The sequence below is a fragment of the Mus caroli genome, chromosome 5 (assembly GCF_900094665.2).
Source record: "Mus caroli chromosome 5, CAROLI_EIJ_v1.1, whole genome shotgun sequence".
Classification (NCBI taxonomy): domain Eukaryota; kingdom Metazoa; phylum Chordata; class Mammalia; order Rodentia; family Muridae; genus Mus; species Mus caroli.
The window spans coordinates 134,327,195-134,354,536 of NC_034574.1; the positions used below are offsets into that span (position 1 = coordinate 134,327,195).

Below are 27,342 nucleotides of genomic sequence, written 5' to 3' on the forward strand. Positions count from 1 at the left end.
TTTTGCTGCTCAGTAGATTTGATAGTCATGCCCTGGGTGTCATTAATGCTGTAGTGATCTACTCTTTATTCAGCAGATCCATTTTGGAGAACAAAAGTTTTAAAAGAAGGCACCATCAAAGGGCAGAGACCTTAACTCTCATGAAGTGTTTAGGAGCAAGAGACCTGGCCTATGCACTGCTCTTTCCCTATGATAGAGAGTCTTTGAAGAAGAACATCTGTCCAGTGGACTATCTGCTTCAGTGTATTACAAGTGCTACCCAAGGTCTTGTTTAAAAATAAGTAAAAGAACATTCAGAAATTTTATATTAGATGATGCCCTAGGCTTGAGCCCACAGTGTAGTGTGTCGCTTCTATTCCGGTGGTTCCAAGATTGCTGTTTCTAATTTTGACCCCACTTATGATCCGTAGCTTTACGTTAGCATATAGTAATGTGAAACTATCTCACTCTCCTATCATAATCACTGACATGACAGAGGGAGGTCCCCAAACCATATGCATTTAGCTATTATTTAAGCCTCAAGGGAGGCACCAATCTTTCTGGTTTGTTGAAGATGAAGCCACTGCCAAATTTATCTACAGAATAATTCAGAACTTTTTATTCAATAGAAAAATTGAAAACATAATAAATAGAATGTGGATCAATACCCAAACCATATTTGAGTAAGTTAAGAGCCTGGAATTGATTGTAGCACACTACATCATATTTATGAAGTTTGGGCTTCATGTAGTTGTCTATGCCCTTGGTCCCACCCTCTGTCTCTCATTCTGACAGTGAGTGTGGTCTTCCTTTACATTCACATAGGCAAGGGTGTTTCCCCCAGTATTACATAGCTCTTCCATTTGTGCTTTCATAGTGTGTCCTGTCACATAGAAAATGGCTTTTAATGATAACACTACAGATGATAGCATTCTTTCATAGAAAAATCTAAAAATGAGATGTAGTTAATAATACATGGTAGACAGGTGTGGTTGGCACACACCTTTAATCCCATTATTCAAAAGACAGATCTCTGTAAGTTCTAGTTTACATAGTGATTTCTAGGCCAGCCAGGGTTACACAGGGAGACTCTGCATCAAAGAAAAAAGAAAGGAAAAGAAAAGAGGGAATGAATGAATGGATTGATGGATGGATGGATGGATGGATGGATGGATGGATGGATAAATTGCTGAATATACAGTGGTTAAAGGATTACTCAGTCATTAAATTGCCTGTTCCACAACCACAAGGAACCAAGTTTGGATCACAGCGGCCACATATAAAGCCAGAGCCAAGCATAGCACTGGGCAGGTAGTTATAGAAAGATCCCTGGGGCTTGCTGGCCAGCCCATCTAGCCAATTATCAACCTCCAGTTCAGTGATGGACAATATCTCAAACAACACGTAGAGATTGATCAAGACAGATACATGATCATCCTCTGGCCTCTATATGGACATACATACACACTCGTGTGTGTCTGTTCACCCCCACACATATATATTTGTGTATTCATGGGAACACACACACAATACTACACACAAAACCATAATGTGGAAATATCTGTATACATGGACTATATTTGATCACAATATGGAAATTGTTTTAATATTTCAGGTTCCCGGTTTAAAAGGGAGCCTTTTGAATCTACAGCCTAGTGGCTGGGTCCTCATTTTTTTAGTTGCTTTAATCAGTAAAACAATAATTGTCCTATGCTATGTCTTCAGTGTAAGGGCAGGCAAGGGAATTCTCTGTGAGCTCCCTAAGGGTTGGGACACATTGGTTTCCAAAGCCTTGTGAGTGGAGACAGTGTCCTCTGAAATAAGGAGGCCCAGGCAAGGAGGGGTACCTGCAGGATGTCAGGGGTGTTGCACTGCAGCTCTGTAAAAACTGCTTCATGGGGCCGGGGATGTCTTCCAAATTTTTTTCTTTGGTGTTACAGTCAACTGTGAGCAGCCATTATATTACTGCACTGTGACAAAGGCCGGCCAGTGGTCTTGCTGTTGAGGGCCCCACGGCTGCTTTAGAGGCATACCACTCAGCCAATGTGCCTCTCTCTCACAGTGACATCCGCACTTGTCAGCACTGCAGTTCACTCTCGCTCATCACCTTATTAAGCATGGTGGCGGCACCGACTTCACTGTAAAGTATAGCTATTTCCCTCTCTGACCCCTACTCCCCCTCAAAAAATATTGTGCTCCCGAACTTAAAAGTCAAATTTTTCTCTCCAGATATGGGGAACTTCATGGATACAGACCAGAGGAAAACAGTTTCTCAAGGGCATGCGGCACTTCTCAACTTATTGCCTATCGTCAGCTGCCCCCGACCGCAAGTGACGTGGTTTAGAGAAGGACACAAGATTATTCCCAGCAGCAGAGTGTAAGTGGCTCCTAAGGCAGATGTAGTTCATTGCACTTGCCTGTACCATGCACTTGGTAAGGGAGTGGTGGCTAAGTACCTGGTGGCTGGAAGCCTCCCTAATGAGCAGCTGCCTGACGACCGACCGGCTTGCCTGTTTTCAAGCCTTTTAAGCAAGGAGTCTTGTGCGGTTGCTCTCAGCTTGTTACATCCTGAACCTAAGATCTCCTCTCTACCCAGAAGCCCATTCTCTCTGGTTTTGAATACACCTCACTGCTGTCACCCCCAAGCTGCCTCATTTACCCAGGCCTGGTGTTTACTTACACAGCTGTGGGGCCCCTCCCCTTTCCCTTGAGCCTCACATCCAATACTGCTTTCTGTGACGATAAAGTGCTAATTACTGCTTATTTCTCCTTATCCTTTCATTCTTCCATGGCAGTTTTATTTCCTTTTGTCCAATTAGGGGCTCGCCCATCTATTGCTAATCACACTTAGGTTAAGGCCTGTCTCAAGGTCTTCCTGCATGCCCCACATTCAAGTTCTGTGTTGACTGTCAGGCCAGTTTTCTCCACTTGGAGCTTTTGGTGACTCAGAAGAACATTGGCCTCACAGTGTTTCCTTCATCCTGAGGGAGTGTGTGTGGAGAGCTGAGGATCAGTCGGCTGGTCCTCTCCATCCACCTTGTTTGAGACAGAGTCTGGTTTTTGCCTCCATGTATACCAGGCTAGCCCATGGGCTATCTCCATATCCTCTCCAGAAAGAATCTCTGGGACTACAGGCACACGCTTCTGTGCCCAGCTTCGCCTTGGTCCCAGGGTTCTGAACTCAGGTTCTCACTCTCATGAGGCGGTTACTTTACTCACTGAGCTGACTTCCCAGTCCTTGCTACGTATTACTTAAGTGGGCACCTTGGAGTAGAATTGAGAGATAATATTGCAACAACAAAAACTCCAAAAATCAAAAATTTCAAAAAGAATCATGGAACAGTGCTATGTGCTTGAGGTAAAAGCCAATCATTTGCTGCTCATAGATAGGAATGCACGAGGAGAGGAGGCTCCAGGTTTGGTTTGGGAAGGATATTTGCTGGGCGGGTTTCAGATGCAATTGTAGGAGTTAACTATGGGCTATATACCCACTTTCCTCCTTAGCAGAGCTCCGTGGACCTCCCTCTATAAGCCCAATAGACCTGTTATCCCACTCTGACATCTGAACCCTGCATGGGCCTGCTTGTTTCTATTTTGGCAGTCAGAAATAGGAGATAGTAGAAATATATGCAACAAACATACTTCAGAATTCTTGTAGAAAAAAAAAAAAAACAATTCCTTTCAATGGCATGACTGCTAAGCCTTTTTTTCTGTATCTGAAGTTTCTTGGATATTCACCTTCGTATTGATTCCAATCATAACAGACATCTCTTGGGACTGGGTGAAACAAAGAGGAAGGATCGATATCTCATCGCTGTGGGAGACCATTCTGCTGAGCAGAAAGCAGCTGAGATACAGTGTGATATAAATGTTCTGGGAGGACCAGCGTGGAGCACGGGAGGAGCACAGGAGAGCAGGAGAAGGTGGGAGGAATGCTGGGGTACTGAGAGCAGTGTGATTTGGAAAGTCGGCTGCATTAGGCTTCTTCTCAGGCACGGAGCTTGTAATACCAGGGGCTGGGAGGTCATGGTATCAGGATCATTTTCATTGGTTTGGTAGCAAATAAATCCATGTTGACTCACACATCAAACATGTGAACCGGCTATGCTCGTGAGACAACCTTCATTCAAAGTACAACAGGGCGTCCGTTGAAATAACTCTTGATTTCTACATTGAAATAACTCATAATTTCATGGCTTCTTTTTTCACTTGCAGATTCATGCTAAAGACTATTGAATTCCTAATGAGCTGATAAAATGATGGAGTGATTAAAGTCCTAATGCAGTGTCCCATCAAACAAATAGTCACTTTATAAGCATAAAACTATAGATAAACCCCCGGCCTTGGCAGCATTGTGTACGGGGCTGATTATGAATATTTACACTCCTACAAGGTCCTTTAGTTTTGTAAGTTCCACCTCATCACTGCCCCCCATTTCCTGAGTGCCTGCTGTGTGAGATGTCATAAATCAGTGCATGCATGCCATTCCCCAACAGTTTATACACCGTTCCAAGATACGCTGCTCCTAAGAAACTTCCACTTCTCACCCAGGTGGCTGCACAGGGAGTTCTGGGGGCGGAGGGGGGGGGGCATCCAATCTGCTCCGGGGCTGCATCTAAGATCTGGAGAATTCAACCCAAAGTACAGCACGAAACCGTGCACAGATCAAGAACTTGCAGTGGCTTTCAGCTTTGGCATGTGAGGGACCTTCCTGGAGACCTTTTCGGTGGGAGCTACAAGCCTCCCTCTCTTTATAACATTATCTTATGACCTTTAAATTTTGACCTTTTGGCTTCTAACAAAGTGGATTTTTTTTCTCTTAAAAAGATACAGTAACCCTAATGTTTCCAAACTTGAAGAATTAGTTAAATAGCCTATTAATAATCCTAGCAGCTATTATTTATTGAGGACCTACTTGAAACATATCTTCTGTAATCCTCAGAATTGCCTTCTGGGGCACTTATAATTAGCTCCACTTACAGCTATCAGAACTGAAGTTTAGAGATACTAACTCACCCTGGGGCATGCAGCTGACAGGCCGCAGCGGCAGGACTGAGGCCTGGTTCTGACTCCAGAGCCCACGCTCGCCTCTCGTCAAGCTGAGCCTCCTGTTCCAGTTACTTGATGAGCTCGCCTCCTGCTTTTGATCATTTCTCCCATGGCTTCAGGTGGTTTTGCTCATTTATTTAGAAGCCCAGCTTTCAATTTGAAATAACACGGGCTTGTGTGGGTTTGGGTAGAGGTAGGGAGAAGTGTCAAATATCAGGATAGTGAAAGAACAGAATAGTCGGGATTTTCTTTTGGATTGGATGTGGGATTTAAGAGATGGAGAAAAACCCAGGCAGATCTGGCAGGATGGTGTTACTATTTCCAGAAGCAGGCAGAAGATTTTACTTCTAGGAGAAGCAGGTTTGCATGTATTCTTTGTATGGCTCTGTGTGTGTGTGTGTGTGTGTGCAAGAGGGAGGCAGTGTGAGTTTGTGCATGGTTGTATTTGTGATTGTGGGTATATGAGTGTGTGTGTGTATGTGTGTGTGAGCATGTGTCTGAATGTGTATGTGTGGGAGTTTGTGTGTATGTGTGAGAGTGTGTGAATTTGTGATTGGTGTGTGTGTGTGTGTGTGTGTGTGTGTGTGTGTGAGTGAGTGTTTGTGGGAGGTGTGGGGATATATGAGTATTATATGTGTGAGTGAGGGGATGGGGGTAAGTATATGTATATTTGTGTATATGTGTGCATGTGTGTGTGTATTGAGAGTAGTGGGTTCTTCAATTCTTTTTGGACAGTTACAATCACATCTGATGATTAGATAGCTGCATATATCAGATGCAAGGTCAGTGGGGAGGTCTAGGTTGAACTTGGCCTATTAATCTCTTTGCAAACCTATGAAATACATGGAGCAGTAGGCCAAGGCCTGGGAGTTGCAATGTATTAGCTGGTACTCGGCCACAGATGTTAGCTTTGGCTTCTCTCTCTCTCTCTTTCTCTCTGCATAGAAAAATATTATTTTAGTATGCACAGAATGGCAGAGGAAAGCATTGTAAAGTAACAAGTGCCCAAGGCCCAGGGAGCATGGGGCAAACCAACAGCTTAATGATAGCCCAAGGATACCAAAGTCCTCATTGCTGGAGCTTATAAATGCGCAGCTCACACAGCAATGGACAGAAATGTTGCAAAAACAATGAAGAATTGATATAGACAGGAAGGAGGATGGAAGGGCAGAGAGAGTCTCTGTAACTAGCATGGCCATTAGTACCTGAAGCTGAGAGCTGGCTCGCACCCAAATACTGGAGGCTCCTTTCTTTACCTGTCCTCAGGCTATAACCATGAGACTCCCATTCCAGAACCCATGACCTGTGCCTTCCCGGGGACCTTGATCTCATTTTCCTCAGCTTCAGTAGAGAGGCTACCCATCTCTCCTGTTATACAGGAAATGAAGATAGCCAAGAGGATTCATTGTAACTATCTTGTAGTCGTCCTGTTTGGGGGGGGAGGGGCTCCTTAAATCATCCTCTTAAGATTGATGGCTTTAGTCAAAACTCTCATAGAAAAGGAGACACATGCCAAGTGGTGGTGGCTCATGCCTTTCATCCCAGCACTCAGGAGACAGAGGCAGACAGATCTCTGTGAGTTCAATGCCAGCCTGGTCTACAGAACAAATTCCAGGGCAGCCAGGGCTACAGAGAGAAACCCTGTTTTGAACCACCACCTCCAAAAGAAGAGGAGACACTAAGATTAGCACCCCAATAATTCTGTCTTCTATTAATCCTTCCAGTCTCTAGTTCCTTTCTACTTGGGTGTTTTGTAATCACACCCCCCAGGGTGATAACTACTGAAAGCACATGTCTCTCCATAATTGTATAGCCGGATACATAAGGCAGCACTTCAGTCCTGGAGGGCTGAATGGATGGGCGGTTGTCACGACATGTCAGGTGGCATCTCCACTTCCCCAGAGGGAGGGGAGTGGCATAACAGCAACACGCCGCACAGCAAATGACTGTTGACACAGAAAACCAGCTCGGAAAGGCAGATGATGTTCTGAAAGCACGGAGGATAAGCTATACTGGGGGATTTGAATAGATGATTATGGGTTTTATGTATCTGAGAAGATATTAAAAAAAAACAGCCAAATTTATTCTTTTGATTTACTGAATCCAAACAGTTAATTTGCTGTCTTCTCATGTCAGAGTTGAAGACAGCTTTGTCTTATTAATGTAGTCTAAGTCGAAAACAGAAAGTCCTCCGTGTTATCCTGGTTTAGATCTATTTTCTTCCCCTCCTTTTATTTCTCAGGCTTTGAAATGTGAATCTGGACAGCATGCAGCTTTTCTCCTACCCCCAGGAGGTAATTCATGCCGGCAGTTATCAGATTAGGATGCAAAAACTTGGTGTGTACAGCACCATTCTTTTGCTTAATTGCGGGTTTCTGTGCTCAGATGGCATCCTGTCGTCTACCTGACAGGAATGTGTGAGCACAGGCATCCCCACACATGTTCTCCTGGAAATGTGAAGTTTATAGATTGAATATTTCAAAACTCCAACCGGCTTTTCGATAGACGGCTTGCCAGTAACGATCCGGACTGTGAAGTATGGGCAATAAACAGCATCCCAGGTGACGTACAAACAGCCGGGCTCGTAATTGTCCACGCTTAAATACTCAGGCATCCATTAACTTATTACCATTTCATTTCCGCTGCTCCAAGAAAGATCTGGTGAAATTAGCACTTGTGTTGGGAGCCACAACTCAGTGCTCGCATGAAGTAGATCTGGTTGTAATAATATTTTTATAGTTAACCGAGCTTTCAAAATAATGTGCTTTAAAAAATTTTATATTATGTTTTATGGGCATTTTGTGACTGTTTATAGAACATATCTATACTTGTGAAGTGAGCCTTACTTAGCATGAGTCAAGCTGGCTAGAATATGGGGGCTCCAGCCCAGGTTCTAGTCTTGAGCAAGTTACTTTTCTCCACTTTACCCCACTGGTTCTTGATTTTAAAACCTAGGAAAGTACAAGGGAAGTGTTTATAAGTCCATTTTCTGTGCTTATATTTGGCGGTGTTGATAGGAAGACTGGAGCCCATGGCCACACCCACTGCCTCTCTCTGCACCTCCCTCCTGTCTTTCTCCTTCTCTTTGTCCCCCTCTCCCTCTTAGCTCTGCTCTTCCCTTCCCTGAGTTCTTAGATACTGAATACCTGCCCAATGCTGAGCACCAGTCTGGTAGGTCAGTGCCAAGAGGAGAGCAAGGCATCAAACATGCTGCCATTGGTAAGGCGGGCCATGTTCTCAGGTGGGAGCAGCATGTAGGAAGGGATGCTTAAGGGTGCCCTGACCAAGGAGGGACAGCGGAGTTCTGGTCCAGGGAGAGGGCTCCTTTGAGTTGAGTATTAATATTTGGGGAGATTCCCTCAGTTGATTATGTGCTTCCTTTGCAAACATGAGGACCAGGGTTCAATTCCCAGAATGCACCTTAAAAACATAAAATAATAAAAGGCTTGTATCCCTGTGCTGTGAAGGTAGAGACTGGAAGACTCCTGGAGGTCACTGACTGGTCAGCCCAGCCTGCTTGGAGAACTCCAGGCCAGTGAGAAACCCTGACCCAAAGAGCAAGGTAGACAGCTCTTGAGGAACTACACCAAACACACCAAACGTTGTCTGTTGGTCCACACACACCATGCATGCATGAATGTACATCCATTTGTACACACACACACACATATACACACACACATACATACACACACTTAATCAAATAAGTATCAGCCACTTTTGAGTTATAATTTGGCTAATATAAAGTACATAGATTTTCAGCCCATGGGTGGGTGAATTTTTGCAACTGTGCCCACCAATTTATTCTCCCCTGTTCAAGTGGAGCAAGAGCCTCGTGCCTTCTCCTCTAGCTCCCCTTCCCAACTAATCTAATTACCATAGACTGCTGATTGTTTCTTATTCTAGACTTTCATATAAATGGAATCATTGAATATGAAATCCTTTGTGTCTGGCTTCATTCATTCAACCTAATTTCTATGATAGTCTCAATATGACATTTAATAATAATAATAATTAGCAATTTTGGAGTTGCCAGGCAGTGTTTTAAGTGTTTTATTTATAATGAGTCATTTAATCCTCACAGCGGCCAGTGAGTGAGGACTGCGATTATCCCGAATTTACAAGTGAGAAGGAAGGCGGGCAGAGGCCAACAGCCAGGCAACGCTGGCACTGTTGGATCGCAGAGTCCCCCACTCTGTGCTGTGCTGGCTCTCAGAATGATGTCTGCAGCTGAGGAGCACCAGCCATGCACAGACCCAAAGGATGGATGTTACAGGTAGAGCTCGGATGCAGGGAGTAGCTTGATGTGTTTGCGAAAGTGCCAGTTGTGAGGAAGGAACAGGCAGAGGTAGAGAGGAGACCCCCATGGAGATCCTACAGACCCCAGAATCTGAAAATAAGTAATAATTTTATTATGTATCCAGTATAAAGTCCTTAGAAGAGGGGCACTCCTTTGTTTTGAAAAAAATGAATGTGACAAAATCTATATAACATGAAATTTAGTATTTTAACCACTTTTTGTTCGTGTGCCTTTATATGGTATATGTGTATCTGATGTATGTGGACATGTGTGAGGATACATGGGTAGCAGCCAAGGAGGATGCTGTGAATCCTATCTATCACTCTCTGCCTTATTCCCTTATTCCCAGCATCTCGCACTGAGCATGGAGCTAGGCGGACAGCTAGCAAAGCTGCAGCGATCTTCCTGCCTCCACTCCCGCCCGCACTGAGCGGGTTACAGTTGTTCCTGTGCCCTTGCCCAGCTTTTTTCCATAGGTGCTGAGATTTTTCTGCTTCATGGTATTGTCACGGTGTGAATGGTTGGGTTGCTATTGTAGTGTGTGAGTGTTGTATGAATACACCAGCTTCTGTATGATTGACACTCTGTTGATAGATATCTGGGTTGTATCCGGATTGGGGCTATTATGAGTACGGCCACTGTGAACACTCTTGCATGAGGTTGTCTGTGAATGGGAGACTCACTTTTTCTGGAACAGACACCCCAGAGCTAGTTGCGTGTTCCGTTTTTGGTTTTGTTGTTAAGGTGACAGCAGTCTCTCTCGCAGCCTGACTGTTCCATTTCATGTTGACACCAGTGGTGTTTGCACAGCTACCTTCTCTGCTCCCCCTCTGACACCACAGCACATGCAGACTTACTTTCTCTGCTGGTGTACAGTGTTGCTTCTGTTTTAGGTTTACTTTGTCCATTCTGATAAATGTCTGATGGTGTCTCGTTGGTGGCTTTTCTCTCCTCACTGAGCTTTTCATTTTCATCTCCCTCAGTGGTGAGTGATGTTGAACACCCCTTCATGTGCTAATTAAAAAAAAAAAAAGCCAAACTCCTTGCCGTGCAAAATGTTTTCATTTATTTTAAAAGTCAACCGAAGGAGTGGAAAAGTAGCCTCTATGCAGCTAAGCTGAGAGAGATTGTTCTGGTAGATCTGAGGCAAACTCTCCGATTAAGCTCAGAGATACAACTATGGAAACTGTGTAAGGGAGATTGTATGAGATAGAGAAGGTGGGGGTGCTCGGTCTATGTGCAAGAAATTCCAGAGGGAACAGAGAGTGAGGGTGACCTTGGGAGAGGTCGCTACAGTGATCATTCCCGGAACGAATGCCCTTCAGAGTCAAAATGTCAAATAAGCTTCAAGAGGGAGCCATGCGAGCCAGCCTGGGCATAGCCTGGGTTAGCTGCCGAGCTTCAGAGCAGAGGTCTTACAAGCAGCCATATTCGGAATAGAGCCACTATGAGAAGCAAACTGCTCATGTTACAGAGTAGACAAGGGCTAACACTTCCAGGGGCCACCTGACTCTGTGATGCACTAGCTCTGTGGAGTGACAAGCAGCCTTCACAGGTAAGGGGCAGGGGGAAGTCTTAAAGACATGACATTGCCCAAAGACTTAAGACCAAGTGTGAGGCTGAATACTGAGCTTGAAGTATGCCATCAGAAATGTCTGTCTTACCTTTAGTATTGTCTCTAAGCTAGAAAATGGATGATCATTTAAAGTACTTATGTAAAGATGCAGTGAGGATAGCAAGTTGAGATGACTTTGGGGCCCTTTATTGTGAATGCTTCAGAGAGCAACAGGTATCCACAGTGGGTACAACCAAGGCAGGGGACTTGGTCATTTTGTTTTGATGTAGTGTGGTATATGTGTGCTGTGATGTATGCAGAGACATGCATACATGTGTGCTGGATGTCCTGCTTTGTCAGTCTCTGTTTTGTTCTCTTGTTTGTTTGTTTGGTTGGTTGGTTGGTTGGTTTCTTTGCTAGGCTGGTGATCCTCCTGTTTCCAACCTCTCTAGTTCTGGGCTTGTGTGCAGTCACACCTGAGTTTTTCATAGGTGCTAGTAATTAGAATGTGTTCTTACCCACTAAGCCATCTCTCCAGACCAGGGGTTTTTCTTTAAGACAAGGAATCCCAGAGACCCTCTCTATAGCAGTAAAAATTATCAGCTGCAGAGAGATGGAGGGAAGAGCACATGTGAGGCCCAAAGCCCTGGCAAAGATGTGGGTTGGTTGTATTGCTCTCACCCAGCCTGCCTCTTGAGGTCTGTGCTTTAAAACCCTGCTGTGTGGTGAGAGGTGACTGAGATGGCCCCTGCTATGTGGTGAGAGGTGACAGAGATAGCCCCTGCTATGTGGTGAGTGGTGGCTGAGATGGCCCCCTGCTGTGTGGTGAGAAGTGACTAAGATAGCCCCTGCTTTGTGTGGTGAGAGGTGGCTGAGATGGCTTCGAGGAGTCTTGTTCTCTTACAGACTGCCGGACAGTGTGGCAGAGGGTTGCCTTATAGACATTGTTGGATCTGATTGTGGGTTCTACCTCAAAGTGGACACATTTTCCAGTGTGAGGTCAGTCTTATCCCAAGGTGCATAGGGAATAATGGAGGGTGCTAGTGACTCCTTGTGGTGAGGCTCCTGCTCAGCTGATGTGGCAGGCCACATTCAGGCAGCCATCCCTGTGCAAACCAGTCAGCATGGGGAGGGGTGCTCTTCAATGGCTTGGTTCCATTTGAGTTGGCAATGTAGTGTTTAACTTTAATGACAAGAGTTTAATATTCTATGTAGCGATTTTTCATTTGGAATAAAATGCCACTTCATTTTACGGGAGCAGATCTACTGACAATAATGTATTTCTTTACAAATATTAGCCTATTATACATCTTAAGTCACTTGCACGTAATTGCATTTCACCAACTCCACATAATACTTTAATTAAAACTAGGATAATTAAAATACAGTTTTAATGAGCAATAAATTCCAGTTGCCAAGCCTAGAATGTATTAGTTGAATCACACCTTTCTCTTTTTGAGCTCTTAAATTTGTGTCTGCATTATGTTTTGACATGCCGACAATCATAAGCAAGAGGCCCTTTTAAATGCATATGATAGTATATTCTAGGAGATAATGCTTCTTTATGGCTGTCTTATTTTTTGTATACTCCTTACATATCATTGCTTATTTATGCCATCTCTAATCCCTTGAGGCAAGGAAAAGTTTTCCTTTGTCTTTGAAGACTCAACAGCTTACCATAGTGACTGGTCATTCTAAGCAGTGAGCATTCATTTCAGGAACAAGTTTTTTTTTGATTTTTTGTTTTGTTGTTGTTGTTGTTGTTGTTTTGAGTTAATAAATAGTAGCAGGTGGCAACTTCTGTCTTAGGGTTTCATTGCGAAGAGATACCATGATCATGGCAACTCTTATGAGGGCAACATTTAATTGGGGCTGGCTTATAGCTTCAGAGGCTCAGTCCATTATCAGCATGGCAGCATGGCAGTATCCAGTCGGACATGGTGCTGAAGGAGCTGAGAGCTCTACATCTTGATTGGAAGGCAGCTAGAAAGAGTCTTCCCCAGGCAGCCAGGAGGAGGCTCTCTCTTCTGCGCTGGGTACAGCTTGATCACTAGGAACCCTCAAAACCTGCCCCATGGGGACATACTTCCTCCAACAAGGCCACATCTCTTAAGAGCGCCACTTCCATGGGCCAAGCATATTCAAACTGCCACAGATGTGTGAGAGCTAGTGTTCATTGTCAAGCTGACAGAATCTAGAATCTCCTTGGTGATGGATCTCTGGGCAAGCCCATGGGGTATAATCTTATTTTGTTATGGGAAGAAATATCTTAATTATAGGAGAGATAGCTCCTTGGGTGGGGCTTTCTGATGTGCATAAAATAGGAGATGTGAGCTAAGTGTTCATTCATCTTTCTCTGCTTCTTGCCTATGGATGTGATGTGACAAGCTCCCCCAATCTCTTGCTACCGTGGCTTCTTGTACCATGATAGACTATAACCTGAACAGGGAGCCAAAACAAACCCCTCCCTTTTAAGCATTTGTTGGTGGCATTTTTCATAGCAAGAAGTAAAGAACCATGGGCTGGAGAGATGGCTCAGTGGTTAAGAGCACTGACTGTTCTTCCAGAGGTCCTGAGTTCAATTCCCAGCAACTACATGATGGCTCACAACCATCTGTAATGAGATCCAATGCCCTCTTCTGGAGAATGCCTGAAAACAGCTACAGTGTATGCATATAAATAAAAATAAATAAGCCTTAAAAAAAAAAAAGAAGTAGAGAACCTAAGGAAGACTGGGACACAGAGCACTAGTGTTTCAGCCTCAGCCCTCACAGTAGCTACATGACACTGGACAAATCAATGAATTCTTCCTGATAAAGTAAGGACAATAGTATATATTAAATAGAGATAGATGGTCATGTTATTCTACCAGCCTCTTGGGATTTGGGCTGGAAAGATGGCAGTAAACACAACAGGAAGGTAAACAATCCCTGTCCAGTCTGCAAAGGGAACTTTGTACACTGTCTTATTACAATGTTACAATACTTACTCCTGGTGACTATACAATGTGTCTTAGTTGCTGTTACTGCTGTGAAGAGATGCCATGACATGACCAAGGCAACTCTTATAAAAGAAAACATTTAATTGGGGGATTGTTTACAGTGTTAGAGGGTAGTCCATGATCATCAGGGCAGGAAGCAGACAGACAGACATGATGCTGGAGCAGTAGCTGAGAGCTTTACAGCCTAGTGCACAGTTGGCATGCAGAGAGAGAAACTGCCTGGCATAGGCTTTTAAAATCTCAAAGCCCACACAGTGATATGCCTCAAAGAGGCCACACCTACTTCGGGGAAGCCACACCTCCCAATCCTTTCCAAACAGTTCTACTAACTGAGGACCAAAAATTTAAACATATGAACCTTTGGGAAAGGAATTCTCATCCAAACCACCACACACAATTCACACAAGCATCCAGTCAGCTCCTTACGATCTCATTTGGAAATATTTGTTTGTAGGTATTTTTTGCATGATCAAATTTCAACCCTAGGTTTGTAGCACCTTATAATGTAGACTATGGGAGTTCTGTCCCCTCCCCTTTTATCCCAGACACAATGTCTTTAGAAGTCCAATCCAGTCTTCATATTGGCTAGGTAATTAGGGAAGCATGGTGATTATGGGATGCACGTGCAGGAACATCATTTTGGAACATCAATATCTAATCATGCTTATGTCACCAGTGGAAAGTTAAACCTTGAAGGTCCAAGTTTCCTAGGTGGTATGTGAGCCTCAACCTTGGCAGAGGGAAGATAGCCAGAGGAAGTGATAGGGGAAGGATTTGTAAGCTGTCTCAGCTGAACCCAGATCAAGATTGACCCTTCATCACAGCTTCTGGCTATTGAGCATTTCCTATGCATATCCAAACCTGAGATTCAGTCTGAACTTAATCTTTGAGGATGCTATATCATAGAGAAAGATGTCCTCATCTGGTCTTAGCCCATGGTCTTTGAACAGAAACCTTGGGTACCCACCTAAGTTCTACCAGCTTTATTCAGAGCTCAAGAAGAATAATATGATGTGTGTCCCATACCAGGGAATTGGTCCTCTTTGGGGTTCAGAGTTCCTTAGATGGCAGAGAAGGCAGCAAGGCATATGAAAGGTATACACAGTGGGTTAGCTGAAGGAGCTGCTTCTGTTGGCATCCTGTACACAGGATGGGAGCCCAGTGGGGAAAGATCTTAGAAGTGAAAGCTTCAATCTGGGAGGGGAGAGGAAGGAGATTGGAAGGGAGAAGGAAAGAGGTGCTACCATCTTAGATTAGAACCAGAAGGGCAACCATAAGAACCAGCTGCCCTGCTTTATCACTTCCTGAGCACTCTGAGGACTATGTTCCATACATGGAATGGGGTCACACTAGTCCAGTGAAAGCCTGGCGTGAACACATTTGTCCATCTGTTGGCCCCAGGCTGTGATGAGGGGTAGAGAGAACTGGCTGTCCTCAGGAGGGTGAATGCCTGAGAACTGGCTGGGTGATACGCAGCCCATGCAAATAATTCAGAGACACAGACCTTCTCATCTTCCTGCCGGGCTGCTCTCAATCTTCCTGGCATGCTAGTAAAGAAAGCAGACCCAGGCTTATCACACCAATTTTGCAGATGACAGCATGGGCGAGAGAAGAGCTAAGTGATTTAAAGTCAAATAATATGTGAACGGAAGCACTGGGGGAGACCTTAGCTGTGTGTGACTTCTCTCTGATCAATTTTTGTGACTGCTCCTGACAAAATCAGTCTCAGCTTGCCCATCAGAGTAGTAAGGTAGCAAAAGGGCCCTGTGCTCATCTCGGCCTTTGACTTCATGGTACCACATACAGCCAGGACTCCCTTGAATTCTGAGAGGATCTTGCCAACCTACTGAGGCTTTGGTTTCTGCATGTGATAATCATATCCTACTGTGGATGGAAGGATCTTTTGTGAACTACAAAGTCTCATACCCACACAATCTCTGATCATTTTGTCCCGAGAGCTCATTCTTTGCTATAGTCAGAGCTGACCAAACTATTAGGTGTAATTGCTGTAGTATCTGCTTCCAAGTGATGGCCCTTGATGTCAAGGTCATCATTCAGTGGGCCAGCTCTGTATTAGGTTCTGTGTGTGGAAAGATCAAGAGAAGTAGTCTAGTGTCCCTAGAGTATGCTTTCAAGTGTTGACACAGCAACCTCTCTCTTTTATGTAGGAAAACATAACAGTGTTCAAGATTTCTGTCAGAAGGCCCTAACAAGGTCCAGACACCCCAGATGATGTGGTTGGCATCCCATATCAACTCAACTCACCCAGTCTTTAGGTGCCTTGTTTTCTCCTTTGTGTGTGTGTGTGTGTGTGTGTGTGTGTGTGTGTGTGTGTGTGTGTGATGTCACTTGTCATGGTTTGCATATAGAGATCCAAGGCCAGGTGTCAGTTGACACCCTCTACTTGGTTTGAGTCAAGATTTCTCTTGGTCGCCATTTTGTATATCAGGCTAATTGACCCTTGAACTTCTAAGGATTCTCCTGCCTCAACCTCCCATCTTGTCAGAAGAGCTCTGGAATCACAGATATGTGTCTGGCTTCTACATGTGTTCCAGAGATCCACACTCAGGCCCTTGCATGTGCACAGGAGCACTTTACCCACTGAGCCAGCTCCTTAGTCCTATATGTCTTCATAACAGCTTTATTAAGATGGAACTGATAGAGCTGCCTAGAGCAAAACTCACCCAGACCAGCAATTCAAGCCAGTGGCTTTAGTGTGTCTCTAGGTCTGGGCAACTCCTTCCACAATCAGAACATTTCTGTCACCCCCAAAGAAAGCACTAGACCCATTTATAGTTACCCCACTCTTCTCTCTTCCATGGCCACCACTCATTTTCTTTCTTCCTCTGTGGATTTGTGGATTCGAGACATCTAATGCAAAACAAATCCTACCCTCCACAGCCTTTGACACCACATGTGGCCTTAATGCAGCCACTGTTCCTCTTCTCCTGCCCTTTTCTGATCATCATCCCGTATTTCACAGGGTCTCTTTTTTTAAAAATATACTTCCCATTTGTCTCTAAGTTCTACAGGGTAAAGGGAAGGTATTCTTAATAAAATGCTTGATAGATGTCTCCTTTATGTCAGACCCACTGGTGAGTTCTGGTGTGATGTCAAACAGGTGAAAAAACTGTCATCATGAGAGGTGGATTAAAACATCTGTACCAATATGTGGAAGAGAGGCAGCCAGCAACATGAAGAGATGAGATGGACAGAGCCAGGGTGATAGCTATCTATAAAGTACTCACCTTCAAGCATGTGGACTTAAGTTTGATCTCAAGGTTGGAGGCAAGGGGTGGGGGTGGGGTTGGTAGGGTTAGGCAGGGTAGCATGTGCATACACATGTGCACACACATATGCACACATGTATGTACATGACAAGCTAGGCAATTAGTCACAATACTGCCTGAAGAACTAAGGTAGAAAGAATCTGCAGGGAACTGGGGCAGTTGTCCTGCTTTGAGGTAGATGGCCCAAAGGGAGATTGTCAGGAATAGGTCACAAGTGATGGCAACAGTTGTGGATTCAAAACCATATTGTATGATCCTGTTTATGCAAACCACTGACCTGTGAAGAACAGACAAAAAGAGGAAAGGCAGAAGCTGAGAATCTTCTGAGTGTGCCTACCAAGGGTGGTGGCAGCCAGTTAAGTCGGCACAGAAGACTTGGACCAGGAAGGACACACTAAAGCTTCGGAGTTGTAGGTCATAATCGCAGGCTGGGTGTGTGGTGCAGTCAGGATGCTTGGTGTCAGTTTCAGTTCACTAAGACCACGGCGGCAGAGCTGAGTTTGCTTTAGAACATGTTAAGTCCAAACTGGGAACCGTCTGGGTAAAAAGATCCACTCAGTTTGTGAGTACAGATGCCTGGAGCTTATAGGCAAGATGGGAGTGGAGATGTGGAGCTGAGAAACTCTCCATGGGGAGGTGATATTTGGCTGTTTGGGGGCTTGCCTTTGAGACTATGTCTGAGACTCTACAGTACAAGATGACCTTGAACTGGAATTGTCCTGGTTCCAATTTCTGAGTGTTGGTGTTTCAGACATGCACCCCCTTGTTGGGTTCATGGGTGAACCCCAGGGCTTCCTACATGTCAGACACTTGTAGGAACAAACTCTACCAACTGAATGTGGTATTTAAAAGTGTGTGAGTGGATGAGCTCTTTAAGAGAGAGAGAGAGAGAAGTCCTAAGAACGACTATATCTAAACATAGTGGAGAGTAAGTGCCCACGGACATCCAGAAAGGGATAGGTAGGAGAGGTGCCACCAGAGGCTGATGCCACAGTGTCACTAAGAGCACTCTGCACTCATTGCCAACCCACAAGTCATTGCAGTCAGCAAGATGCCAGTTCTTGCACAAAATAGATCAGTGAGAGACTAAGGCTTGAGGGGTAAGTGTGAGGAGCAGGATTAAGGGAGGAAGAGGTAGGGCAGGGTCTACCTGCACAGCTCCCATCCCCCTGGACTGAGATCTGCAGCCTGGTAGGGAAAGAGTCCAGCTTTGCCCTTCACGTTGACGGTAAATTAGAAGGCCCTGGGGAAAATGTGCTCTGGACAGATTAGAAAGTTGAACATCAGACAAACCCGGCAGCGGGACTTCGCGCTTCCCCCGGGATGATTTTTCTTCCCGTTTTAGTGCTTGGTCTTTATCAGAGCTGACGGGCTTGCACTGTTCTTACCTTGGGAAATTATAAATGAGGAGGCATCCCCAGAACTTATTTATCTTTGAGAGCATGAATCTTTCCTTCTTCAGTCTCGACTTGCCCATTCATTATTACGCAAGGTAAATTATTACATCTGTGGGATGAATCATGCCTGCTGGTGATGTGCACCATTTATTTTTTACAGGTAGGGGCTATATTTTAATGTGTGGAGCAATTTTGAGAATTACCTGTGCTGAGTGGTTCAAAGTGCTTAGAAGTCACCTATGTGAACTCCTGTTTTCATACTAGAACATCAATAAGAAGGCCTTATTGCCTAATATGGTGGTCTATATTACCATCCACCTTTGCTTGTATAGTTCAGTGTTGTGTCTGAAAACTCACATCATTCCAAGTATTTTAAAACACTAGGACTGAAGCTGCTAGTTAAGTTGTAGCAAGATTTAAGAATTTTATTAGAGGAAAGGAATTTGGGATAGGACTCATGTTAATTAAAATCAGGAGGAAGGAGGCCCTGGCATTATGCTGTTGGCTGGTCTCTGATCCTTGGCTATGAGGGAAGGTCTAGTTACTTACTGTCTGGTCTTCATCTCATACTCTGGGTGAATTTTAATAAATGGCACATGCCCTGGGTATAGCTTAGTTATATCTTTGATCTAATGATGAAGTAATGAATTGTGGCAACCATAGAATTTTTGAAAAGCATCTACTAACTGAAATCAAGACATTCTAAATTCTTGATGGCAAATTCCTCTTGATTTAGTATTTTTTTCCTGCTTTGTTTTTCTGAACATCTTTAGGAGTAGATAGACAGCGGATTGTTTTCTGCTGCTGGGATAAAAATACTTTCTTATTATAAGCAACTTAAGGGGTAAGGGGCTATTTCGGCTCACAGTTCAAGGTTAGTCAGTCCATCATTGTGGGGGAAGTCATGGAGACATTGCACCTGCAGTAGAGAGAGAGAATGGCGGCTCAGTGCTTGTTAGTGCTCAGTTCACTGTCTCCATCTTTACTATCAAGAAGCCCATGCTTAGGGAATGGCCCCACCAACAGTGGGCTGCTCTTCCTATCTCAAACTGAGATACAATTCTCCAGAGATATGCCCAGATGGCCATTTTCTGGGTGATTCTAGTCTGTAAATGTAAAAATTACACCTTGATGGTTCTACTCTTGGTCATCAGCTTGACCACATCTGGAATTAGCTAGAACCCAAGCGGCTGGGTACATCTGTAAGGACTCTTTTTCTTAATTAAATCATTTGAAGTGTGAGTAATCCACTTTCAATCCAGATCTTTTGAGATGGGAAAATACAATTTATTCTTTATGTTTTGAAGTGGGGAGGTCCACCTTTAATCTGGACCACACCTTCTGCTGGAGGCTTATATAAGTGTCACGAAAGAAGGAAGCTTATTTTCTCTTTGCCTGCTTACTCTTGCTCTGGCAAGTCCATTCTTTCACTGGCATTAGAGCCAACTTCTTTGGGATTCCAGCATATACTGAAGACCAAGTGGGACAGCCTGTCTGTTTCATGGACTGAACAACTACAGGATTCTTGGATCATAGGTAGCCATTGTTGGACCATAGCCTATAAGGAACTCTAATAAATATTTTTATGTGTGTATATAATGTATATATTACATGTGCAGACAGGTACAAAGGTCATATATACATATATTTTAACATACATACATACATACATGTAAGTATGTATAGTTTATTCTATAAGTTCTATTCCTCTCGAGAACCCTAACACTAACCATTATGTAGATGAAATTTGAAAATAAGTGAGTGCACAATGGAAGCTATGAATGTGAGGTTAGAGGTCAGGTCCTTTGGTGGCGTATACAATGTGTGGTTCACTTTTATAGTCAAGGTCGACCACCTAATGTAGAAGTTCATACCTCAGAGCTGACATGAGGTTTGGATACAAACAGTCAGGAGGTTTGGGTAAGCCACTGGTGTTTCCTATTGTTCTCTCCTCTGAAAAGCTGTTAGAGCAGTCTGCCTGCATCAGGACTGGGAATTACTTGGGAAGCATGTGTACATCTGGAGGCCCAGATTAGATATGCCATCATCCAGGCTAAATGCCCAGCCATAGATAGGCCATCAGCATGGCTTCTCCTCTCTTTTATTTCAGAAGTCCTCCTGACCCTCCATTCACTTTCTACAGTTTCAGTTATGTGCAATGAACTGTAGTCCAAAAATGTTAGCTAGAAGAGCCTAGAAATAAGCAATCCCATGTTTCAAATCCCATGCCATTCTGAGCAGTATGGTGAAATCTCATTCATCCCGACAAGGACACAGATCCTCCTTCACCCGATGCCTCTGTGCTGTTTAGGACTTGCTCGTGAGTCACTCCATAGCCTTCCTTGTTACCACCAAGCATCACAGGATGGGGCTGAAGTTATCTTGTCTTACATAGTTACGGCCCTGAAGCTAGAAAAGTTATACAGAGGGGCATGAGGGCCTACAGCATGCAACCCAGGTTATCACAGCACTGAGGGGCAATGGGGAAACTGTGGCTTACATGGGACTTGGAACCATCTGGGCCATGAGGCATCCACTGGAGATCTTGGGGTACATTTTCTGTGATAAGGGGAGACTGCTGTAATTCTGCTCACTTCGGTGTTTCAAACATGGGAATACACAATGGTTTCTTTTTTCTCTTGGTGTTAGTTCAAAGATATAGTGTAAGGCAAACTTACATTTTTGTATATTGGATTACTTCCATACCATCTGGAAGCATGAAAATTATACCCTTAATCTTTTCTTTGAACACAAGTCCAAATCTTTAATGGCAATAGGTAAGATGGGACTGAGGAAGCGGTGTGTGAGATCCGCGCTGTGCCTTCTGAGCTACACAGGCTTCAGATGTGCTGTGTGCACATGGTGTGCATGCTGACATCTGGGACCTCATCTCTGCCTGCAGCCTTGACTTCAGAGTGAGGGACTGTCCCCAACTCCCTTTCCTGACCTACACACTGGCCCCAAAAGTAACAGACCTATTCTTGTAGCCATAGTTCCTAAGTTCCATTTGTGTGTTTCCAGCTCTAGTTACTTAGTTAGTTAGTTAGTTAGTTAGTTAGTTAGTTAGTTGTTAGTGCCTGTGTTCATATGTCTCCATGTGAGTATGAAAGCCTGAGGCATTTTCCACCTTCATTTGTGAATTAAGTTTTTCACTGATTGCTGGTTCAGCCAGGCTGGCAGACCAACAAGCCCTGTCTCTGGCTCCCCATGGCTGATATCCAATTATTCATTGCCACACCCAGATTTTTATGTGGGTTCTGAGAGCTCCAAACTCAGGTCTTTATGCTTGCCGGGCAAGCACTCTATAGACTAAACTGTTTCCCCAGCCATAACACACTGTCTTAGCAGAAAAAGAGTGTGGTTGGACATCCGATGGTCTTTCTCATAATCCCATGAAAAGAAATACAAGTTGTAGTTGAGAGAGCACCTTGTTCTCAGGCTATAGGAGAGAGGGCACCTTGTTCCCAGGCTATAGGAGAGAGGGCACCTTGTTCCCAGGCTATAGGAGAGAGGACATCTTGTTCCCATGCTCCAGGGCAGGAAAAGGGCAAAAGCAGACTCAACAGCATGGACAGATGTCAGTCTTGTGCCCTCCAAGTGTCGCTTGGGTGTGGGAGATTTATAACTGTAAGATGAGGTAATGGAACGTCTGTGTGGATGGATGTGTGTCAGACTGCCAGTGTACATATTTCATTTTGGTTTTGACATGGGACAAATACCTGACTGGTTGATTTTGTTCCCATATCTTCAGACCTGTTCTTGTGGTAAAAGTCTGTGGCCTTGGCTAACACAGCAAGTTGAGTAACAGAGTTGGAACTCTGACTTTCAGTGTGAGATCTAAAAGGACAGAAAAATACCTTGCTGAGAGGATGGGCCTGCTCTATCTTCATGGGGGAGGGGACCAGGACATTAAGGAGCTGAAGCTTAACCATGTATAACTTCCTGTTTAGAGCAATAAATACAACAAAGCAGCAGGAAACCAGGCTCCAGTTTGTGACACACCTTTCTCTATGAGACGGTTCTCGGGGTTCTGTGGGGCTTCCTGGTTAGAGGCATAGGCCAAACTTGAGGGTTTGTGCCCTACCACAGTGAAAGCAGGAAGAGAGATACTTTTTGGCCCCTGCCATTGGGAGAGCATGTGTGACATGTAACTAGCTCATTCCAGTTTGTTCTGGACTGTTGGACTGTTCTTGCTTTGGCTCTGAAAAGTCCCCTCAACCTCTGGGTAAACCAAGAAAGTCAGCCACCGTACATTTGCACAGCTTCTGTGGATGTAAAACTCACCCTGTTAAATTTGAATCGTTTTCTTACTAATGTAAAAAGTTTGGAAAAATAGATAAATTCGAGATTAGCCAGCACCCCCCTCCCCAAATAAATACTGAACCCAGCAGGAATGTCTCCTGAGCAGAATGGAGTTGGTTTCCCAGTCATTTCTCTTACCTGTGCCTCCCTGTGGCTTCCCTCAGAACCTGACAGATTTCCATGGGGAACTTGAGTTGTAAACCAGAAAACTCAGCCTTAAACTCCTCCCTGACCCCAGCTCTGACTTCAGCCTCTCACACCCCTTTTTACACACTCCTGGCTTACACACCATTTTGCCCTCTGAGTGCTTCTCAATGCCTGAGGAATCTTGTTGAAACTCCCCCTCCCTGCTTACCACAGGAAGACATTTTCTTTTCTTCTGAGCTGAGTGGTTGGCAAAGCCACACTTGCCCCAAGGAAGGTATAAAATGCAGGGCAGGGGTAGGAGGAGGAGTGTCAGGGAGTGGCATTTCTGGAGCATCTGTCTCTCCTCACGGCATGCTCACAACTTCATTCCAACAGGAAGCAGCAGACTGTGACTCCCTCAGCCCAGAGCAGTTCCAGCTTCCGTGATCTTGGTGATGAGAAAGTGGGATGTGAAGTCCTAGGGTGTGGACTCTGATTGTCCCTGTGGATTCTTTCTTCTGGGTTTCCTGCAGAAGGAAACTTTCCCATTGTGCACAGGGCATCGACAGGTAGCAATGGTATGGTGGAACTTTGAAGTGTGCATGGCTTCTAACCTGGAATGTTGCACACAGCTCCCGGATGGAGGAAAGTCACCTCCAAGAGACATAAAACCTTTCTTCCATGTCTTCCTAATTGGGGAATATGGAGATAGCTCATCATTCTTGGAGAGTATGTGATCCCATGCACAACAGAGTGGAGACAATCCTCATGACTTTGACTGAATTCTGTTGACTATCCTGGATTCTATGTGAAAAGAGAGAAATGAATGTTGTCTGTCCCTAAGCTGTCTGTCTCCTCAGCCCCTTGGCCCACCCTCTCCTATCAACTTGACCTACTGGAACACTGGCAGATTCTGCATGGGCTCTTTAGCATAAGGGAAAAAAACCTCACATGAAACTACATATCGAAAGGCTGGGAAGATGTCTCAGTGGTCAGGTGTTTGCTGAGCTATGGTGGGAATCTGAGATCCAATCCCATGTAAAATCCAGGCATGGTGGAACATGTTTATAACCTCAGCAGTTGTAAGGGCACATTGATAAAGTGACTTCAGGGCTTGCTAACCAGCTGCTCTAGCCCAAATGGTAAGTTGAGCGATCCTGTCCCCTCCCCCCAAAAGATGTAAACCAATAGAGAAGTATATTTTACCTTAACCTCTAACCTCCGTGTGTGCATGCACAGGTGCATACCACACACACACACACATACATACACACACACACACACACACACCATAACAACAAAGAAACTCCTTCCTTCTAATCTGGCCCTGCAGTTTTCCAGTGCACCAGAATGATCACCAGGCCTTGCTTTCACTCACCTCTGCCTTTCTCTGCTCCAACACAGAACACTACACGAGTTCCTACTTAGCACTGTTTGTTACTTTGATGAATGGAGCTTTGTGTCCTGCCTGGTAAGTTAATAAATGTTTTTCTCTTGGTTTCTTTCTCCTTTTTATTGTGAGGGGGAAGGACATGACTTTGGCACAGCAGAGCTAGCAGTGGCTTTTGTAGCCATCATGGGACACAGAGGTCACTAGCTAAGAGATGGCTCTGTCCCCAGTGCTGGCACCATGGTACTGTCCAGCCTGCCTCACTTCCCACTCTCCTCACCCCCAGAGTCTAGAGACAAATAGCGGATTCATGTTTGAAATGTTCTTTTCATATTAATCTGTCCATCAAAGCACATTTGTGAAAGTAAACGGAAGTCAAGGAGCACACGCACACTTGAGCACTGACAGTGGGCAGGTGGCTGGTTTAGTCCCTACCTACTCAGCCCTTGCAGGAGGGGATGGTGGGAAGCCACCTCACATTTCCTCTGTGTTCCCTCCAACACTAGCCCCAAGCTGTTTTAGCTGGTGCAGTCACATAGCACTTGGTTGAACCTGGAATTGAAGCAGGTTTTTAATTTAGTTTTTCTTGTTAGGACTTGTGTATTGTTTGTTGGGTGCTTTTATAGTTTGGTAAATTTTATGACAGAGCCTTGTTTTCTTTTTCTTGTTTCTTATTAAGTGTTCCTAGAAGAAAAATAAGTGATAAAAGATATAAAATCCCAATGAATTATGATATATGCCGTTTCTTCTGCATAGCTCTGTAACTTGCAGGATGATTCTGACCTAACTCTGGGTAATTCTCCTTTGAAAAATATACACCCATGAAGGTTTTTTATAACTATATTATTATCAAAAACATATCTTTGTGTAGAGAAGTCTGCAGTCTCCTACTTATGCCATTATCATAATACTGTCTATTTCTTTTTTATATGAGTAATTTGTGGAAGAACGTTTAGACCTATAATGACTTTTAAAATCTGTTCTTCTTTTTTTTTTTTTGAAAAATTGGACCTAAATGAAGACCTATAAATAAATAGCTGACTCACAGGGAGGGGCAGAAGCAGGTACCACGGAGAGTGTGAGAGTCACAGATAGCACATCCTGCTTCCACTTGGGGGTTTCCTATAAATCAAAGACCTTGAAGGTTTAATTTTCCAGCAGACTTTCATCTATTTCTTGGAGTGTAGCTTTGTTCAGCGAAGGCGTGAGGGTGTGCTGCTTCGAATCTTTAACAATCAACATATATAAAGGTGAATTGTCACTTGTGCGTTTGGCTCCTCCTAAGCTAATTTCCTTTAGCGGACTATCTCCGTGGAATTAGGATAATACGCTGCATGTTATAAAGCATAATAGTTCCCACTGCACTCTCATCGTTGAACTTCTGTTTCTCCTTCAACATCGCTAATCATCAACCCATGAGTGCTGGGTACTCAGTAAAGCATTGTCTTATCCTATTGGCTGATGCTGTAGCAGCCTACCCCATCCCAGAGGAATGATAAACTAGCCTTTCCTATGGTCCATACCACATCCCAGGGAAAATAATAAACTTTAGCCTTTCCTATGGTCCATACCACATCCCAGGGAAAATAATAAACTTTAGCCTTTCCTATGGTCCATACACCATACCAAGGAAATGACAAACAGTAGCCTTTCCTATGGTCCATACCCCAGCCTAGGAAAATTATAAACAGAATCCTTGCCTCTGGTCTGTACCTCATCCCAGAAAGGCTATAAACAGTAGAGAAAGTTTCCTTCTCAATATCCTGTAAGCCCTGAAATCTATAATGACCTCTTGTTGGGTCAGGGCACAGAAGAAGGACAAGGTGCCATACATGAAACAGGGAGAGCACCATCAGAGCAATCTGCCTGCTCATCAGGAGCCACAATAGCATTGTTCTGCCCATTGGAGCAGAGCCCTCAGAACCTGCTCTCCTTCTGGAAGCCTCACCTCTTAACACTGTCACGAGACAGGCACATCTTCTAGCATGAGATTTGGAAGGGACGATAAGACTTTGGTTTCTATTAGCCCTTTGATCTGACTCCAGCAAAATCAAAGGACTTCTCTAGCCCAGCTATTTGTGTCCCTGTTTCAACTAATGTCACCAATACTTTCCCAGTCACAAGATTTTTTAAATTGATTCTCTCTTCTTCAGCTTCTACACTAACCATCAACCCTATATAATCTCCTTCTGGCAAGAGACCCAGTGCCTTACTTATGAAGTATACGTCAGGGCATGGAATGTACTGAATAAGAAAACACCATGAGGCAAATGCCTGCACAGCCGCCTCCCCCCTGCCCATGGATGATCATTCCTGCTAGCCTGCCTGGTCCCGTTCCTGCCAGGAGGATCCCACCTTTGTGTTTTGCTTTCTTCGCTATTTCAATGCTGCTGTCTTGTTTTTTCTTCCTGTTAATACAAAACCAAAACTGAATGTATTCTTGTAAGTCTTACTTCTTTTAAGTAATTTTCACTCCCTTGGTGCAAAGTGTGTGTGTGTGTGTGTGTGTGTGTGTGTGTGTGTGTGTGCTAGAGCATGCATGTGGAGACAAGAAGACATCTTGCAGAAGTCCATCCTCTGCTCCCACCATGTACCATGTGGGTCCTAGGGATTGAACTCGGGTCATTAGGGTTAGCAGCAAGCACCTTTACCCTCTGAGCCATGTTGCTATCCCCATGTTTTGTTCCTTTTAGCTCAATATGTAGGTTTTGAGGTTCATCTACATTGTTGTCTGACTCAGTACCAATTGCTTTTCTCACTGCTGTGACCAGATCCTGACACAAAGCAGCTTAAAGACAGAAGGGCTTGTCTTGGCCACAGTTTGAGGGATACAATCCTCGGGGCGGAGAAGGTGTGGCGGCAGAGGCAGAGGCAGAGGCAGAGGCAGAGGCAGAGGCAGAGGCAGAGGCAGAGGCAGAGGCAGAGGCAGAGGCAGAGGCAGAGGCAGAGGCAG

At 44.4% G+C, this 27,342-nt stretch overlaps 1 protein-coding gene across 1 annotated transcript in view; it reads left to right on the forward strand.

The window, feature by feature from the left end:
* The window catches only part of Sdk1 (sidekick cell adhesion molecule 1), a 713,594-nt gene that overhangs the window by 110,372 nt on the left and 575,880 nt on the right, over nt 1-27,342 (forward strand). Inside the window, exon 4 of the mRNA XM_029477307.1 lies at nt 2,209-2,356. Within this exon, the coding sequence (XP_029333167.1) occupies nt 2,209-2,356 (148 nt within the window). The remainder of the gene's footprint in view (nt 1-2,208; nt 2,357-27,342) is intronic.